The 16,909-nt window shown below is 39.1% G+C and overlaps 1 protein-coding gene across 1 annotated transcript in view; it reads right to left on the reverse strand.

Annotated features, from left to right (window-relative positions):
- The window catches only part of LOC145961145 (uncharacterized), a 62,763-nt gene extending 47,363 nt beyond the window's left edge, over nucleotides 1-15,400 (reverse strand). The window contains exon 1 of the mRNA XM_083081034.1: nucleotides 14,046-15,400. Within this exon, the coding sequence (XP_082937160.1) occupies nucleotides 14,046-14,292 (247 nt within the window). The 5' untranslated portion in view covers nucleotides 14,293-15,400. The remainder of the gene's footprint in view (nucleotides 1-14,045) is intronic.
- Between the last annotated feature and the right edge of the window lie 1,509 nt (nucleotides 15,401-16,909).

Below are 16,909 nucleotides of genomic sequence, written 5' to 3' on the forward strand. Positions count from 1 at the left end.
AGGTTGCATGACATCGAAAATTAAGAAATAATTTACAACGAAAGTTGTGCACTTTGAAAACTTGTTTGTATCGAGTACGGATAATTTATTTCATTATCATCATGATATCGTTGCACTAGTAATTTCGAATATAATTTCAAAAATAGTTACATTTCTCGTATATTTATTGCATAAAGTTGGTTCTTAATGGAAACAAAATTGATGTGATTTTCAATATGGAATTTACAGAAGAATTTAATTCAAATGAGTTTCAATTCGGAAAAATTTGGATAAAATTCTCAAGACGCAAATTTCTATTTTTCTTTCCATAAAAAAATTGTGGAAATCTATTTTGATATAAAAATCTTAAATTCTTTATATATAAATTAATATTTTATAAAGAGGGAATGTCTTTATTTGAAGATAAGAGATATCGCGATCGAAAATATTCACGAACCAAGTATCGTAAGCATACCTACCTACCCACGCCGGCCCTGATTGAAAGGCAGAGCGAGAGCTAGCACGACGAGAACTCGACAGAAAAAGAAGCGGGTGGAGGAGGAGGAGGAGGAGGAGGAGGAGGAGGAGGAGGAGGAGGAGGAGGAGGAGGAGGAGGAGGAGAAGGTGGTACGTCGGGCGAAGTGAAGAGGAGGTGAGGTGAGCTGTGCAGAGCATGCGGTGCACCAGACAAAAAACGATGAGCCGCGGTGGGGACCAGACGGGGGGCAAAAACACGCGACGAGGCCCAAAGCCCAGGCGCTGCGGGCCCCTCGTTTGAACGGTTCTCCCTCTCTCGTTCGATGAACACTGCGTACGTGTGTGCGTATGCAACGTATGCACTGCGCGGCTTCGCCGAGTGCATCCACGAGCATCGCGTGCATCGCGATACGATGACCGAGACTCCGCGATTGTTCGAGCTAGGGATGTTGAAAAGAGAAATCGACAATCGTGTATACATATGTATATAATTACTCGTAAAAAAATATATTTACATCGATATTTTTTTGCCCATGATTTTTGAAAATTTTCTCTTCATCATAGATATCTTTAGAATTTAATTTATTGATATATTATAGAAAGCAACTAGAGACTATAGTTGCAGAATTGAATATCAAATTTTCCTAGTAAAATTTAACATAATATTAGTGATAAGAGTCTTTCTCTTCATAGTTTACGATCAATTCAACTTGGAGACTCAACTCGATTAGCCCAACGATTAGGCTATCAACAACGTACCGTATGTGCGTCAGTGTACATTCCCTCGAGAATGAGTCGATGTTATAGAGCGGCGCGATTGCGAGGGCCCTCGGTCTTATCTCGAGCTTTCTTGCTCTCCGTTATCACGTCGTCCGGATTCGCCGCTCTTTGTGCCGAGTCTTGAGTGCCGCCTCCTATTTGGAGTGCCGCGAGACAAAGAGCGCATCGCTTCGCACTCGTTTGAAGAAGAAGACTAGCAGCGGTCTGGACGAGACAAGGTGCGCCTCGCGTACGAGGATAGATTGGAAAATAGAGTCGGATAATAGGCGCGCACACAGACGTTAACGAGCAAGAGGGAGAGACAATACGCCCCGTCGTCGTCGTCGTCGTCGTGATCTACGAGTTGGAGACTGCGAGGTACCTGGCGACGCGATCTTTCGATTCGCCATCCTCGCGATAAACTAAAAGGGCATTTGCTTTTCTCATCTCGAAGATATCGATTCGTCAAAGTAATTTGTACAAAATTATACATTTTAGAGAAGAAGTTGGAGGCAACGTTTTTCTTCATTACTCTTAAGCAGTATTTTATAGGATGTCTTCTCGCTTTGAATTTTAATGAAAGAGATCCTCCGATGGATTAAAAATCTTTGATCGATTACTCTCAGATAGAAGCTATTAATATTCCGCGATAAGCAATCAGATTTTAAGAGAGATATAATAGCGAATATTTGCCCGACAAAGAATGTTGTAATTAATCGACGGCAAGACTTTCGGCAATTTTGTGACAAAGACGGATCGCAAACAAGAGAAAAGAGGGGAAAATCGAGAAATGATGGCACGTGCAGTACGAGCCGGCGCGTCTACCCGGTGAAACGCGACGCCAGACTAAACACTAATACGGATATCGGATTCCGAAAGACGCTTAAACAATGACTTTTTAAATTTTAAAATAGTCCGCGGGGTCGTGTTTCCCGCTCGTATTTTGTTGCCATGTGCATTACGACGAATATTCGGATGTCACGAGAGACGGCCTGCCTGTCGGGTTAAAGCATCTCGGCGCACGGTTGTAACGCGCTACTTTGTTAACTAAATCACGCGGCGAGGGATTTAATGTCTCTTTTTTCAGCTTAATCTCCGACGAACGTAGCGAGCGATCCATCCAGCGGATGGAAAGTCGGAGCAAAGTTTGCGTGCATCCGTTCAATAGAAATTTAAAAGGGGACACGATTCTCGCGGATCCTGTCACTATATTATTCCTTGTATATGAACGGCTTCTCGTTAAAACATCTTTAATGATCGCTGTTCAACGATCTACGTCTGTCGAAACTGTCCTTAATGACTTTCTCGATTCATCTTTCGATAGCGAGGATTTCACAGGCTATCGAGTCTCTTGGAATCAATCCGTTTGCTTCTCAACTTTATAAAAATTTTAAACAAAGTTGACGTGGAGAGCAAAGAGCCGCTATGAAATTAATTTGATTTATTTCTGTTTTTTTTTTTTCATTTCGACACGGAAGAATAATTTTTTTCCAGTCCTTTTTCCAGTTCACCGGCGAGTAAAAGGGTTAAACGGCGGTCGCGAGCGAGGCGGCGAAAGAAAGGAGCAAACTTTTAATCGATCCTCCGCGCGGCGAGGAAGGTTAAAAAACGACTCGCACCCACGCAACGGCTGTCCACGTGCGAGAATGTGTAGGTGAAGTGTATACGGAGGGAGGATGGGGGGATGAAGGAGGAGAAGGAGGAGGCTGTCGTAGAGAGTGCCGGTACGGTCAGGTTGCGAGGACCGAAGCTGGCCAAGGCCAGAACGCGGTGATGCCGGGGTGAATTATTTTTAGCGCTTCCTACTATTGTGCAAAGCGCGCGAGTCTGTCGAGTGTCTAGGCGAGAGAGAGAGAGCTAGGCTTCGCTTCAACTACACGCGTATTCGACGCACATGTTGCATCCTAACTTATCTTTCGCAGATGGAAACCCTATAGATCCGTTCGTTGTTAGCGGCGGCTAATATACATTCCGAGATACTTGTCGTCGAGATAAAATTTCATAAATTTCAATGTAGGACGAAATATATATTGAATATTGTTAGCACAATGTGTACTAACGGGATGTTATGTACGCAAAACGAATGAATTTTCTGCTATACATCCATCTATTTGTCCGATCATAATGATTTACGGATTTCAAACTGCCAAAGAAAAATGTCTAGATGACATTTTGCCCAGAAATATATTTTTTAAATATTATTATTGGGAGTTTTTCTTAATAAATTATATGCAATTTTTTGTAGCTAAATTGATGTTCTCTAAAAGACCAGAGCTTCCAAAAAAAATTTTCTTTAACAGAAATTTTTTAGCAGACATGTCTTTTTATAATATACAACATTTTGGAAAAACGTGAAGATATATTTTTTCGAAAAAACACATTAAATAAATAAAAAATAATAACTGAGCAAACCCTCGAGTACATTCTTTAATACGAAAGTAAATTAATAAATTCCTTTTTTTAAAATTGCATCATACGTTAAAAAATTATACGTATACCTGAAGGTATACATTGACGAAAACATAGTCTAATAATAACATAATACACACTTAATTGTAAAAGAGTGCAAAAAATGAATAATTATTATACTTGGACGCTAGTCACACATATTATACTCGTATATCCCGAAAGATATTACACGCGATTTTCGTATAAAGGATGAAGATTGACTCGTGCGTCAGAGCGTCGAACATCTGTACGCACGATGACCGTGCGATTAATCGCAATTTCCGGGAACGTCCGTTTCTTTGGCACTTGACACCGATTACCTCGGTCTGGATGGATCGTCCGTCGCGTCTCGTCGCGCGTCGTCGCGTCTCGTCGCCTCGCGTCGCGGCGAAGACGGGGCCGGCCCCGAGACGAGAGAGACTGACGTGACGCAATCGACGTACACGCGTGACACACATTAGTAGCGCGTAATTCTATCGCGCTTAGGTGTTACGCCTCGCGCCGTCGACAAGTGCGTCCTTGGCCGGCGGACGGACGGATAGACATTCGCGCTAAACGTCAAGTAGTCTTGCACGGGATGTTCGCGAGACGGCCGCGCTTCCGTCGACGCGACGAATATTACGACGTCGAGGTAACGCGACGAAATAACGTTTAAAAGATGAAGTATAAGACACGTGGCCTCTCTTGTCTCTGTCATTATCTTGTCATTATCTTCGAGGATCTGGAACGATGAATGAAACGATGGTGACTTTTCTCGCGAAACGATGAATGAGATCCAACAATTGCTCTTAAACGCGGAGATGAATCTCGCTAGAGGAGGAACATTCCTCAAATTTTTTCGCACACTTTGAAAAGTATTTCGATCTGGCGCGAAATAAAAATCACGATATAACGTTTAGAAAATACTGAAATGACAAGTAGAATTTTAAAAAGAGTCAACTGCTGAAATGGCATTTTATCTCGTAAAAGAATTTTTTTTTATTTTAGGGAAATATAAATTTTTCTCTAATTTTTGAATTCTTACAACGAGCTATCATACTTCTTCGTGCGACAAAGAGAGATGTAATAGTGAAATACAGGAATATGAACCTTCATCTCGTGAGAGAAGAGAAATATTTTTGCGATCAAACATTTTCATTCTAGTACGTAAATTATCAGCCTCAAAGTGTAATGTTAGAGAAGCAAGAAATAGAATGAACTATATTCTCTCGTGCAACTGCACCTTTAGTCCCTCGCCTCCGGAGCATGCGCCTCTCTACCTTAGGCCAACACGGTGCAATTCCTCGCTGACAAATCGCGGCGAAGCACGCGCGAATGTCGCGGTTGCAAGAGGAAAAACTGAAAGTGCGATCCGCGGAATGTAAATAATACGAGGCGCGCCTCGACGGGGCGATTCCTGTTTTCGCGCGCGTCATCGTCTCGAGGAGCGAAGCCGAAGGCTGCGCGAGAAGGCGGTGGAAGGCGAAAAAAAAAAGAGAGGAGAGAAGAAGAAAAAGAGGAGAAGGAAACGCCGATCGCATACCGAGTCGCGATCGAGCGCGGTAAATCAAACGGAGATAGGGATCGGAAAAACGAAGCCGAGCCGCTCGAGCGTGAATTGGATCGAAATTAGCGATCTCGCAGGGCTCGCTAGGACCGGTCCCGGATCTCATCACGGGCCACACGACCAACTTCCCTACCTACCGACTACCGATTACGAACTACGAACGGCTATGAATATCTACCGACCGCCGGTGCAGCGCGATGCACGCGGCTTGCATCCCGAAGACGATGCCGCGGAGAGCGAGAATCTATCTCACGATCGTCAGCTTGTCGAGCACCGTCTCATTTTCCGCATTCCTTCTCCACGCGTAATTACGCGTATCTTTCCTGGAGAAATTGCGCAATTACGCCAAGTTTCTATGGTATAGGCGCGGGACCGTGTGTTGATATTTATGTCTAAAATATCCTCGCATCTTTACTATTTTTATCTCTCTTACGCGCTTGGAAAAATAATACCGCTTCTTAATTTTTATCCCCGTCAGTTTTGCGTTAAATACAATTATACGCGAGCGATACAATAATTTTATTCATTGTACAACGACTGTTACATAATTATACGAAAAATTGCGTACATATATAAAAAATTTTTATATATTTATATTTAATAGTTTTTCCAATTATTTAAACAGTAAAAATTTTTTATCAGAGTTGATATCGAATGTGATACATTCGTGGGTTAACGAAACCGAGACGCTGCAAAATTACGAGTGCGACAAGACCTCACATTATACGGATAATTAATTATCGCATCTTGCACAAGAATTTCATAAAAGTGCAACGGCTAGTCTCGCAAGATGTTTAAATGCCGAAGCGACGTTTAAATGTCGAAGCGGATTTACGAGTGTGGGGGCAATGGGTGGAAAGCATTATTTACTACGTTAAACTCCGTTCGCGCGCAGACTAAGCCGTCTCGATTGCATAACGACATAAACAGCCGGTGTAATAGTGGCTCAAGGTCTATTATACGCATATGCATTGCATCAGTCGCCGCGATTTTAACAAGTTACATCGCCACGCTCGGCACGCAAACCCATCTCCGAATCTCGCATATTAATTGATTTTCAATATAAGTTTAATCTCAGATCTATCTAACATAAATTAATTACGTTATATATTTCGTATAATCAATATTATAATTAATATTATAGAATACTTTGTACATAAATAGATATTAAACTGCATAACGTTTCTCTTTATTGCTCCTGTATTCAATAAAATTATTAATTTTTTTCAATTTTAAATTTGTATAACTCCATGTTTAAAATCAAGGTCTTCGTATTAACGGTTTTATAATTATTTCTCGCGATATATACATATGTATAGCGAAGATTATAACGGAGCATTTTCTATATTTACGTATAATGTAATCCTCGCAATCATCACAACGGAACAATAAACGGTCTGTGAATTTCATTTCGTCATGCTCTTTGATATATGATACTGTCTGGCTGATTGGTTATCCAATTGTGCAGCTTTTTAAGAATAGACCTTCATTCAAGGACCTTGGCCGAGCAGACGAGGACCAGACGTGCCCGCGGCGCGTGGACAGACGACTAGCTGTATTTCGCCAACACAAGTTATCCGCTCGTTTTCACACTTACGTGTATGTATGATGTGTGTACGTGCGTGTATCCTTCTCTCACATGTAATAAAACAGTTCTCAAGCCAAGTTTATACTTATTTTATCACGTTTTACTTAATTGAATTTCAAGAAAATGACTGTGCAAAATTTAAATTTGTATGGCCTGTATGATAAATTTAAAAATTGAATCTAATTATATACGTACCGGATAATGTGTCAAAAATTCTTGATTCATTTATCAAAATTAATTATATGTATTTTTTTGAGTAATTATATTTCAACATAAATAATGTGATAGAAAACAAGAATGCTTAGTTTTTAATACGCGTCATATATCGAACGTGATGTATATGCTAGGATTAAAATTCACTTCAATTAAAAGATAAACGTCTTCTTATTTTTACCACCTTGACTCAGGTTCTCCGCGGTAATTATGGTTTATTATTGCATCTGTCACTATACTACACATGTTTAACCGATGCGTCATATTGCTTAGCATTCCACAGCAGGGATTCCCAAACATACTTTCTAGTCGTTCAAATATATTATCGAAAATATAACATCTATTAAGTTGTTAATTATATGTGCAATATATATGATATAAATTTTTCTACATATCTCAATTAAAGACAAATATATTAAATGATAAAAATATTTATCTTCAACATCTTTTATAAATATCTTATTGAATTTTTCATCAATTTAAAAGAATAAAGTAAATTTCTTTCATCATTATTTTATAATTTATTCTAAAGAACAAATTTGATTAATCATATCCTTTAATTACGAAAATATCTATAAAGAATTAAATTCACATACATGTATATAGTACAAGAGAACTGTGTTACTAATTTTTGCGTGCCTTATTTAATAATTAAATATTTTTGTTTGGTTTAAAATTTTTCCACAACCTTGCCCTGCTTCTCAGGCAACATATCCTCGATTTGGGAATCAGTGCACTGGAGTGATGCATATGAATAGTGCGCTGACATCCGTCAGAGTTGCAAACGAGAGCAGCACGCACGCGCTTCCCTTTCCTCGCGTTTCATCGTCATTCGGCCGAGCTATTGTTTCTTCCATATCAGCGCTGACAGATCATGTCTCGTTCTCCTAACATTGATTTGACACGTGTCAATGTCGATGCGTGTACCGGCTTCGCACCTCCCGGAAGAATGAAACGTGTGGATGACGCGAAGTGAATGCACGATTCAAGAAAGATTAATCTTCGAAATTTCCGACAAAGTTTTTTCCTGCGGCAGCATTTTTTTCGATGAAAGTTAATAAGTCTTGGTGAAATAAATTTTATTTACAAAACAAGATATTTATGGTTAATATCTGACTTAACCTTTCAATTTTTCATTAATATTAATGAAACGCATAATTTATGGATTATCTTTACCCATTAAAAATTGTGACAAATTATTATAAATTTGTTTAAAAAAGTACAATTTAGTTTATTGATAAATAAAATATTACTTTTTTTATATTACTTCTACAAACTTTTTCATCATCTAGAAATAATTCATTTTTCAGAAGAAGATATATGCTGTCAGTAGAACGCTAATGTAAAAATAATTTAACGTCCTATATTTCATTTATCATGATTAATCGTGATATACGGTTGCATATTTACTTGATGATATAATTACAAATGCGCTGTCACGAAATCGATATCACGAAAATGTCACTTCTGCTTGAAGGAAACGTGTCGTGGAATTAATGTGACAGTGCTCTTCATTTGCGTAGAATACCATTAGAAATTGATCCTAATATGAATAAACGCGACCGTGAACAAAATATATTGAAATATATACATATTATATAAATATGAAAAAGAAATAATAAACTTTCCTTCATTATTTATATGGACAAAAATTTAATATTTCAGCGAAATGTATCATTCGTATATATATAAGAAGTATATTAATTATATACAATTATATATATAATTATTATTCCTAATAATATTAAAATATATACGGCAAAAATAATTATCTGTTATATATTTTTAAAAATTGACTTTTTTTCAATTTCTAATTATTCATGTTACTAAATATTACACACTGTGATACTAAGAATCATTATATTTAGCGATAGAGGCGATAATTATTAATAACGAAACATTAGATTACAAAGTGATTCGTTCGAGAAAAAGTTAATATAATCACTACGTTTAATTTGGCAACTAAAAGCCATTTTTATAGCTATCATCTTACATTAATATTAATCGACAGTAAAAAATAGACGAAAATACTCCGGTACGTAAAAAATTTCCGGCATATTGACAGTTCTTCGATAATTTAACTATATGTTCGAGAATAGTATTAATAACGCGTTATCGAAAGTAAATATCGATATAGTCCGATAAGCCCCGTTAGTTCTCTCAGTTTGTGTGTGTTTATGGCACGCCATATACTTCCTCCACTCCTCTGGTGTCACAACCAGACATCCTTTGCACGTGCATGCGGGCGAACATGCACCACAAGAGGTTATTTTTGTTTAGTCTGTCGGTCGTTCGCGTCTCTGTATTCTCTCAAAACTATCGCCGCGTGTAATTGCCGCGCGTATGGCAAAGCTGTCAATATCCAAATACTTAACTTTCACCATTCGCCCCGTTGCAAAATGTGCTACAGCTACAGCAATCCTTCGTAAGATGAAAATCAGAGCAATCACGCATGCTGCATAAAATTCTCTTTCCATATTGCAAATTTTAATTAATTTATAAATATAAAGAATATGAGATATAAAGATATTGTGGGTTGATTTTGATGAGTTTATTTCAAGATTCGGTCATGTTAAAAAGAAAGAAATGTTTAAATATATTATATAAATATACGAAAAGATTGAGAAAGTAAGACTGATAAAGAGAGATGGGGAGAATAATTTTTTTTTTTTATTTTAAAAGTAGAATAAGCAAGATTTAAATTTTTTTAAAGAAAAGATAAGAGGGAGAACTTTAAGCTTCTTGGGACGTTTAAAATCGTGGGTTGCGGTCATTCGTAATCGGTATTTTATGCATCCACGTTTTTCGCGGACAGCTCCAACCCGCCCCAGTTTGGTTGCTTGATGAAATTTACTTTCCCGCTCCCGGAAGTCGCGTTATTCCTTCCGGACGGAGGCGAGTCCCGAGAGCCGTCTGTCAACATTATAGACACGGTGCTTACGGTGCTCTCCCTACAACGGGGCGAGTCAATACTTTACAGTTCGAAGTGAACGCTCGCTCGTACTTCGCTATCGCCCCCTCGTCGCGCACCCCCTTCGCTACGAGCCGTCGTGGAGGGTGCCAAGAGCACCGGGGGCTTTACATCGCTCCTCCTGCTCTTTCTGCCCATCGTCGTGCGCAAATACGACCAACGTATCGCGAACTCCGTCGGTCTGCAAACGTTCTTTGCGAATACGAAGTATAGAGGGATGTATAGACGACGATTTGAAAAAAATATTAAGCAACGTTTGGCATAATAAAAAAACTGATATTTGAAAAATAATTTAATTCTCAAATTTTAATTATGTTTCATATAACAATGATTATTAATTTTCACAGTTTAATTGATTTGTCATGTTTAATTTGCCATTTTGAAAGACTATAATATTGGAAAAATATATATATATAACTAAATAGTTGGAAAAAATTATTGTAAATTATTCTTTTAAAAATTAAAGATCTCATGTATCAAAAAAGTTACAAGATTTTTCTCATGCCAAATGTTAAGTCCTAACACGTAATACCGATATGAGATTATAAACGCTTGCTGATGATTTGATAAGAATTAAAAATATTTATTATTCATCTCGCTATTTATCATGAATTTACTGTTGAAGAGAATGTATATTAAAATTAGAAAATATTCTATTAAAAAATATTTTTAAATTTGTTGCAAAAACGATTACCATAAGACTTCTGTAAAATGTTTATAAAACTGAAATAACATGCGACACGATGTGAATATTTTTTATCCGATTATTAAAAAATCTAACAAGTATAATCTAAATATTTCTATATATTACAGTATAAGAAATATTTAAGTGTCACTAAATTGGACGGTATTTAAATATTTCTCAGATATTGAACAGTCGCAATGTGGCAAGAGCAACAACAGAGATGGAAATGTCTTCAACGCATCTTGAACCGATGTCTATGTGCCTTTGATATAAAGATTGTCCGACAGTAATTAGCGAAACGACGTAGCGCGAAAATGTTGTTGCGTAAGGTCCGTGACGGGAAGGGTGGCGAATATTACAGGAGCGGCTCGACGGCGGGCGTCAGCAGGGGAAAGGAGAAAAAGAAGGGAAGGCGAGAGGACGAGTATCTAGGTCTGTGTAACGATTTTTAGAGCCTCGACCCTCCGATCGTTCGGGCCATAAAAAACTTGAGGCACCCCACAGTAGTCGGAGAGCTGTGTGCTAGGGTTTCCATAGCGACGAAGCCCTTTCGCTCTTCGCCCGCGGCCCCCCCGCCACCCCCCGCTTCGTCCTGCTCTGCGGTAACCTACCGGCTGCCGTTGCCGCCACCCTTAACGCGTTGTACCGGCCTCGAATCCCGGAGATATACGCGTCGTATAATACGAGCGCGACGCAACCAAAGAACCGATGGAAATCGCCCAGAGTCGATCGCTCCGTTAAATTTCTCGCCTTTTTATATCGCTTCGCAAAAAGCTATAACCCTTTAATCCTTCAATATACAAGATCCCCTTTTAACGGGGGTAGATACGAGGGTCGTGTCGTAAAATTTGTATTCTCTTCGGAGAAATATAGTATGGATTTAGGTTAAAAGAGAGTTGCTCTAGCGCCAAACGCACAAGGCGTACATGTAATGATTCTCAGTAAATTTCTACGGATATCTTCGAGTCATATATCTCGATCTTAATATATTATAATATACAAAAAGACACTCGAATCAAGAGAGAATTATTTTTTTAAAGCGGCGTTTTCGTAAAGAATACATCGATTCTTCGAAATATTTCTTTAAATTCATACGACGTGGGCATTACATACTTTCTCTCCGCTGGTGTATCATTGGTGCGTCAGTTCTTTTCAAGAGATACGAAAATAAATCGCGAGTTTTGGGATGCCTGACCGGTTACTCAGGCCATTTAGTCATTCCTCTTATACCGGGTATACCGGGTATCACATAGTCACGAGAACTCATCGTTGGGCACTGTCCAGATCACGAATTAGATCGTAAAAGAGAAGGATGACTCTCCGCTCTCTTGCAGGAGCACGGAAATAAACGCGTTAAGTAATGATACAAATGTACGGGTAGCGCGCAATAACCGAAATCGGACAGCGAATAAATGACAAATTTTTTATTCGCGCGAATTAATCAATATGTACGATATTCCGAAAATCCGGACATTCAGCAATGTAAATTAATTGTAATCAATTGTATTTCTTTTACTTATCCTTGTAAGATCCTTGTAGACATAATTCGACATAATTCGACATCAGCAATGTTTTGTCTGTTGTAATTAACTTTTTTATACGATATGCTAGAAATCAAAGAATAATGTACACCAAAGTAATGATTGCTATATTATTAGAGTTATGATATATCGATCGAGAATTAAAAAGTTATATGAATTGAGCTCTCGTTAATAAATAGTAAAATATTGTAGCTAGTATATTTTGGGATTGAAAATTTCACGAAAAAGATATTCATCTTAAATTTTAACGAAGAATACGGATATGAACTTTGATCTTTCGCTGATACTCGTACGTGAATCGAAAATTAAATTTACACAGACGATGTATCGATGAGGATTCGATCATTGTTTTTCAACGTTGATTTGGCATTGTAGTCGCGCTGCATAATTTGCACATGTGACAAGACATAATAGGACATAATAGAAAAGCAAAGTAAGCAAAAAAAGTACATATTTATCCGATGCACGAAAGGAGTGATCGGCTGATTTCTACGCGAAGTCACGACCCGTGTATGTAGTCAGACGTAAACACACGAAATATGCAAATCGTGCGACACACGTCCTGTATCAACACACACACTCTCTCTCTCTCTCTCTTTCTCTTTTATTGGTACACTTTAATTTTTATAGATTGATTTTTATGATGACTCATGATAAATTCGAGCATAGAATAAATTAAATTCTGCGTAGGAAAATATTTTCCACATTGTATGTAACAAATTATATTTATATTGCCATTTTCAGAATAGCGAGTATAAAGAAATAATTTATAAAAAAGTTGCTAGAGAGAAACGAGAAAAAAAAAAGAAAGACTGATAAGTGTTCGAAGAAGCTACCTTCATTCTTTCGATTCGACCGAACGCAGTGCTCTGATTTCTGTTCGTTATAAACGAAAAATGGCACGAGATGGTGCACGAGAGGATACGAAAGAAAAAAAGGAGCACAAGGGAGAAATGGGGAAGGAGCTGCACGCACGGTTGGAATAGTTAAAAATAACTCTGACCACGAGGATCCTGCGGTTCCTGTAAACACGAGCTCAAGCATGGCAAAACGAATACGGCGCTGATCGCATACTCGCGTGTGTGAATCGGTGATCAGAAAGAAATTTTGGCAAGAGGCGAGGAGGAGAGGGTTCAGCGAAAATGCATATTTCATTCATGTCATTGTCAGATGAATTTAAAGAATCAAACGAGAGTTTTATATTTTGATATAGAATGTAAAATCTAGTGTAGAATGTGTAAAATCATTGTATAGAATGTAATTCATTATTATATAAAATATAAAATCTTTTGAAATACTGAAATTTTTAAAAAATTTTCTTTGTAAATAAATAAAACGATATTTTATAAAATTTGCATGTTATTAAAAGAAAATAATTTATAATATAATATTTTAAATAATCAAAAAGAGAAAAATATTTCTTCAAGATCTATAATACTTGATAGATATTTAAAATTAATGTTTTTTCTGACTCTTAATATACAATTTTTATATTTAATAAATATGTTTGTGAGCACACAATATAAATTTCAATTCTGTTAATTGGTAGCAATCTGTTCGATTTACAGAGTTATTCAAAAGAATGATGTCCTTTAATTGTTTTGAGTATAATTAGATTGTTCAATGTTCAAAAAATGATTCTACACAATGTGTATATTTTCTATTTCGCATACTAAAAATTTTATAACATTTTTGAGCTATTTAATAGTGTGTGGTATAAGAATTCAAGTTTCTATTTTTTCACGAATAAAATCTCTAGAAAATATAAAGTATTCTTTTAATACACACATACACATTAAGCAAGACATTTATTCAATTCAAGTCTTATTTATACTCACGTGCTTCCATAGAGGTGTCTTGAGTCAGTGGTGGACGTTTCGTCGTCGTCGTCGTCGTCGTCGTTGTCGTCGTCGTCGTCGTCGACGATACGAACGAATCTTCGACGTCGTGCGCGACGGTTACCTTGACCTGCTCCTCGTCGCTTTCTTCGTTCTTCGGTGAGTTTCGCTCGGAATTTGCGCGCACTCTTACACGCTCGGCCACCTGCACATCGTCTCCGGAGAACGCCGACCGCGACGATGACATCGGCCCGGTGACTGTCGTCGTAGTCCACTCGATGACACTATCACCACCAACTACGACCGCACCATTATCCTTGTTCCCCACGAGCACTAACTCCCTTCCACTTTTCTTATCATCCTTTATCCCGTCCTCAGTCACTCCCCCGACGTCATCTTTCTCGGTGCTTCCAGTTCGCCGAGTAGCACCGAGATACGCGATGTCCCGCGTGGTCGTTGTCGTCGCCACCGCCGTTGTCGTCGTCGCCGTTGTTTTCGAAGCGCTCTCGTGAAGTAGAATATCCCGCAGGGAATTCTCCGGGCGCAATATCGATTCTCCGAACTTGAAGACGGGCTTTAGCAACGGAGTGAAAGCTCGGACTGCCGGGCGAAAGCCATCGTCGATGGGCGATGCGGATTCCAGCTTGCGAGGTTGTAGAGAATGTTCGTCAATGCGTCGCCATGCCTCCGGCCAGGGATCAATGAAGTTCGGAGAAGATTGATCTTTCAGTTTCGATCTCTTGCTAATTGGTACTCGTTTAGCTCTTTCTCGTCGTGCTGTGATCTCTTCATTTTCTTCGTCATGATCCGGTGTCGGAACAGAAAGATGTCTGACGACGACAATATTCAACGGCGTCAAAGACGACGGCACTTTCGACAATGACAAAGACGATGACGACGATGACGACGACGATGACGATGGCGACGACGACGACAGCGGTGGCGTCAACAATAGCGGTGATGTTAACGACAGAGACGACGTCAACGACAACGGCGGCGCGGAAGAAGGCGAAAGACGCGTCGTCAGTGTAGTAAGATGATCCAGAGTTCTCCGATTCGCGTGACCTTTAGAACTGATTTCGTTAAGGCTGGAGGCGCACTTTCGAATCGTCCTTCGAAACAGGCGCGGCGCGATGAACGAACGATCGGACGTTTGCGACGACAGATGAATAGATGATGCAGTGTCGGCTGGATGGAGGCTGTCCAGCGGCTGAGTTATCACCTGCGTGGCCGTCGTCGCGCGCGTTAGATCATCGAGGAGAGCAACAACGAGAAGAAGCAGGGGCAAGCCCACCCCCGCCCCCGTGGTGGCACCCGCTACTCCCTGCCGCGCGATGAAAATCCGCGAGGCGGCCGTTCAGTCTGTTTGTCCGCGATCCGTTCGCGACGATGAGCCTCGCCGTCGTTCTTTCCCTCCTCTTTTTCCTTCTCTTCCTTCTTCCTCTTCTTCTCCTCCTCCTTCTCTTCCTCGCGATCTACATGCAAGCACGCGGTCCAGCGGTTTTCCTCGAGCACTTGTCCGCATTCGACGGTTACGTCCCGCGTCGTGACGATTGGTCCACCTCGGCTCGTGCCGGCGTAGTGCCGTTTTGGCATCTATTATTGCGTCGCGCGTACCAGCCACGTGCTGCTGCCCCTTTTGCGCTCGATGTTGCCGCCGCGATAGGCGACCGACTCCACCATGTGCTCGATCGACGGGCCGGACAATACCGTATCCTCTGTCCGCGCGCATTCCGCCATCATCGCGCGCCCCGCGAGACACAGCCGGTGCCGCGACCCGCGTCCCGGCGTTGCTCGGCGCATCGACGTTGTCCGGCGCGCGGCATTCTCCGCTCGCGTTTCCGCTTCCTCCTCCGCGTCCTCGCTATCTAGTTCGACGTCCAGATAGCGCTCACAGGACTACAGTGCAATCTGAAACAATCCAAGAATCCCACGATTCAATTGAGAAATGTTTCTCTTGTCCTCGTAAATATTGAATTTTCGCGCAGAAATCTATATATTTTCCTATTGCGATATGTATACATATAGTTTCTCAGTTTATAATTTTAAATATTATAATTCTCTAATTCTGTCTCTCTTAAAATAACGTCAAAAATTAAGAATAATTCTACGTGAGAATGATTTCTACCTAATTTTTATTTATTTTATTAATTTATTAAATTATAATTAATATGTTTTAATGTATTTCCTTTTATTAAAATTTGTCCATAATATGTCGATCGGAAGTCGAATCTTTGTTTTTCTTTAAATAATGTTTTCGATTATTAGTTAGATAATTTTCTTTCATCTTATTTCTATTTTATAATTCTTGCATTTTTTAAACTATGAATTTAGTTTTAATCAAAATTAATGAGTAAAATTACATTTTTTAAATTACAAATGGACTTTGATGGAATTTATATTTGAAATATAATTATTATAATGTGATAAACGTTACATAAAATGAAAATGTGAATTTATAACAAGTTTGCGAAAATTTCGGTACACCCAACAGTCAATTAGTTAACATGAGATGTGATCAAGCTCACGTATACCATTTGCCGCCAATTATTCACAGGACGCAATTATCCCGTCGGGAGTAGAATAGTTTAATAGTCCAATAACGAGCACAAGTACGAATGTGATAGTACATATGTGTTTCAACGCGAATATCAAAACATTTTCCATAAGACTCCCTAGGGAATTATATAAAAAAAATGTAAACAATTATTATAAGTTCGTATCGAAAAAGCGTCGCTAGCTATTCTTATATTATAATTTCCATAATCTCAGGGATCCTAAAGCCTAATATATCTCCATATGTTATGCCTAAAACATTTATGCTCATAGATATGCGTCCGCAGATAATACGTGGAATCTGCAGA

Source organism: Camponotus vicinus, unplaced genomic scaffold (genome assembly GCF_025532165.1).
Source record: "Camponotus vicinus isolate PSW18456_S1 unplaced genomic scaffold, iyCamVici1.0 SCAF_10, whole genome shotgun sequence".
In the NCBI taxonomy this organism is placed as follows: Eukaryota; Metazoa; Arthropoda; class Insecta; order Hymenoptera; family Formicidae; genus Camponotus; species Camponotus vicinus.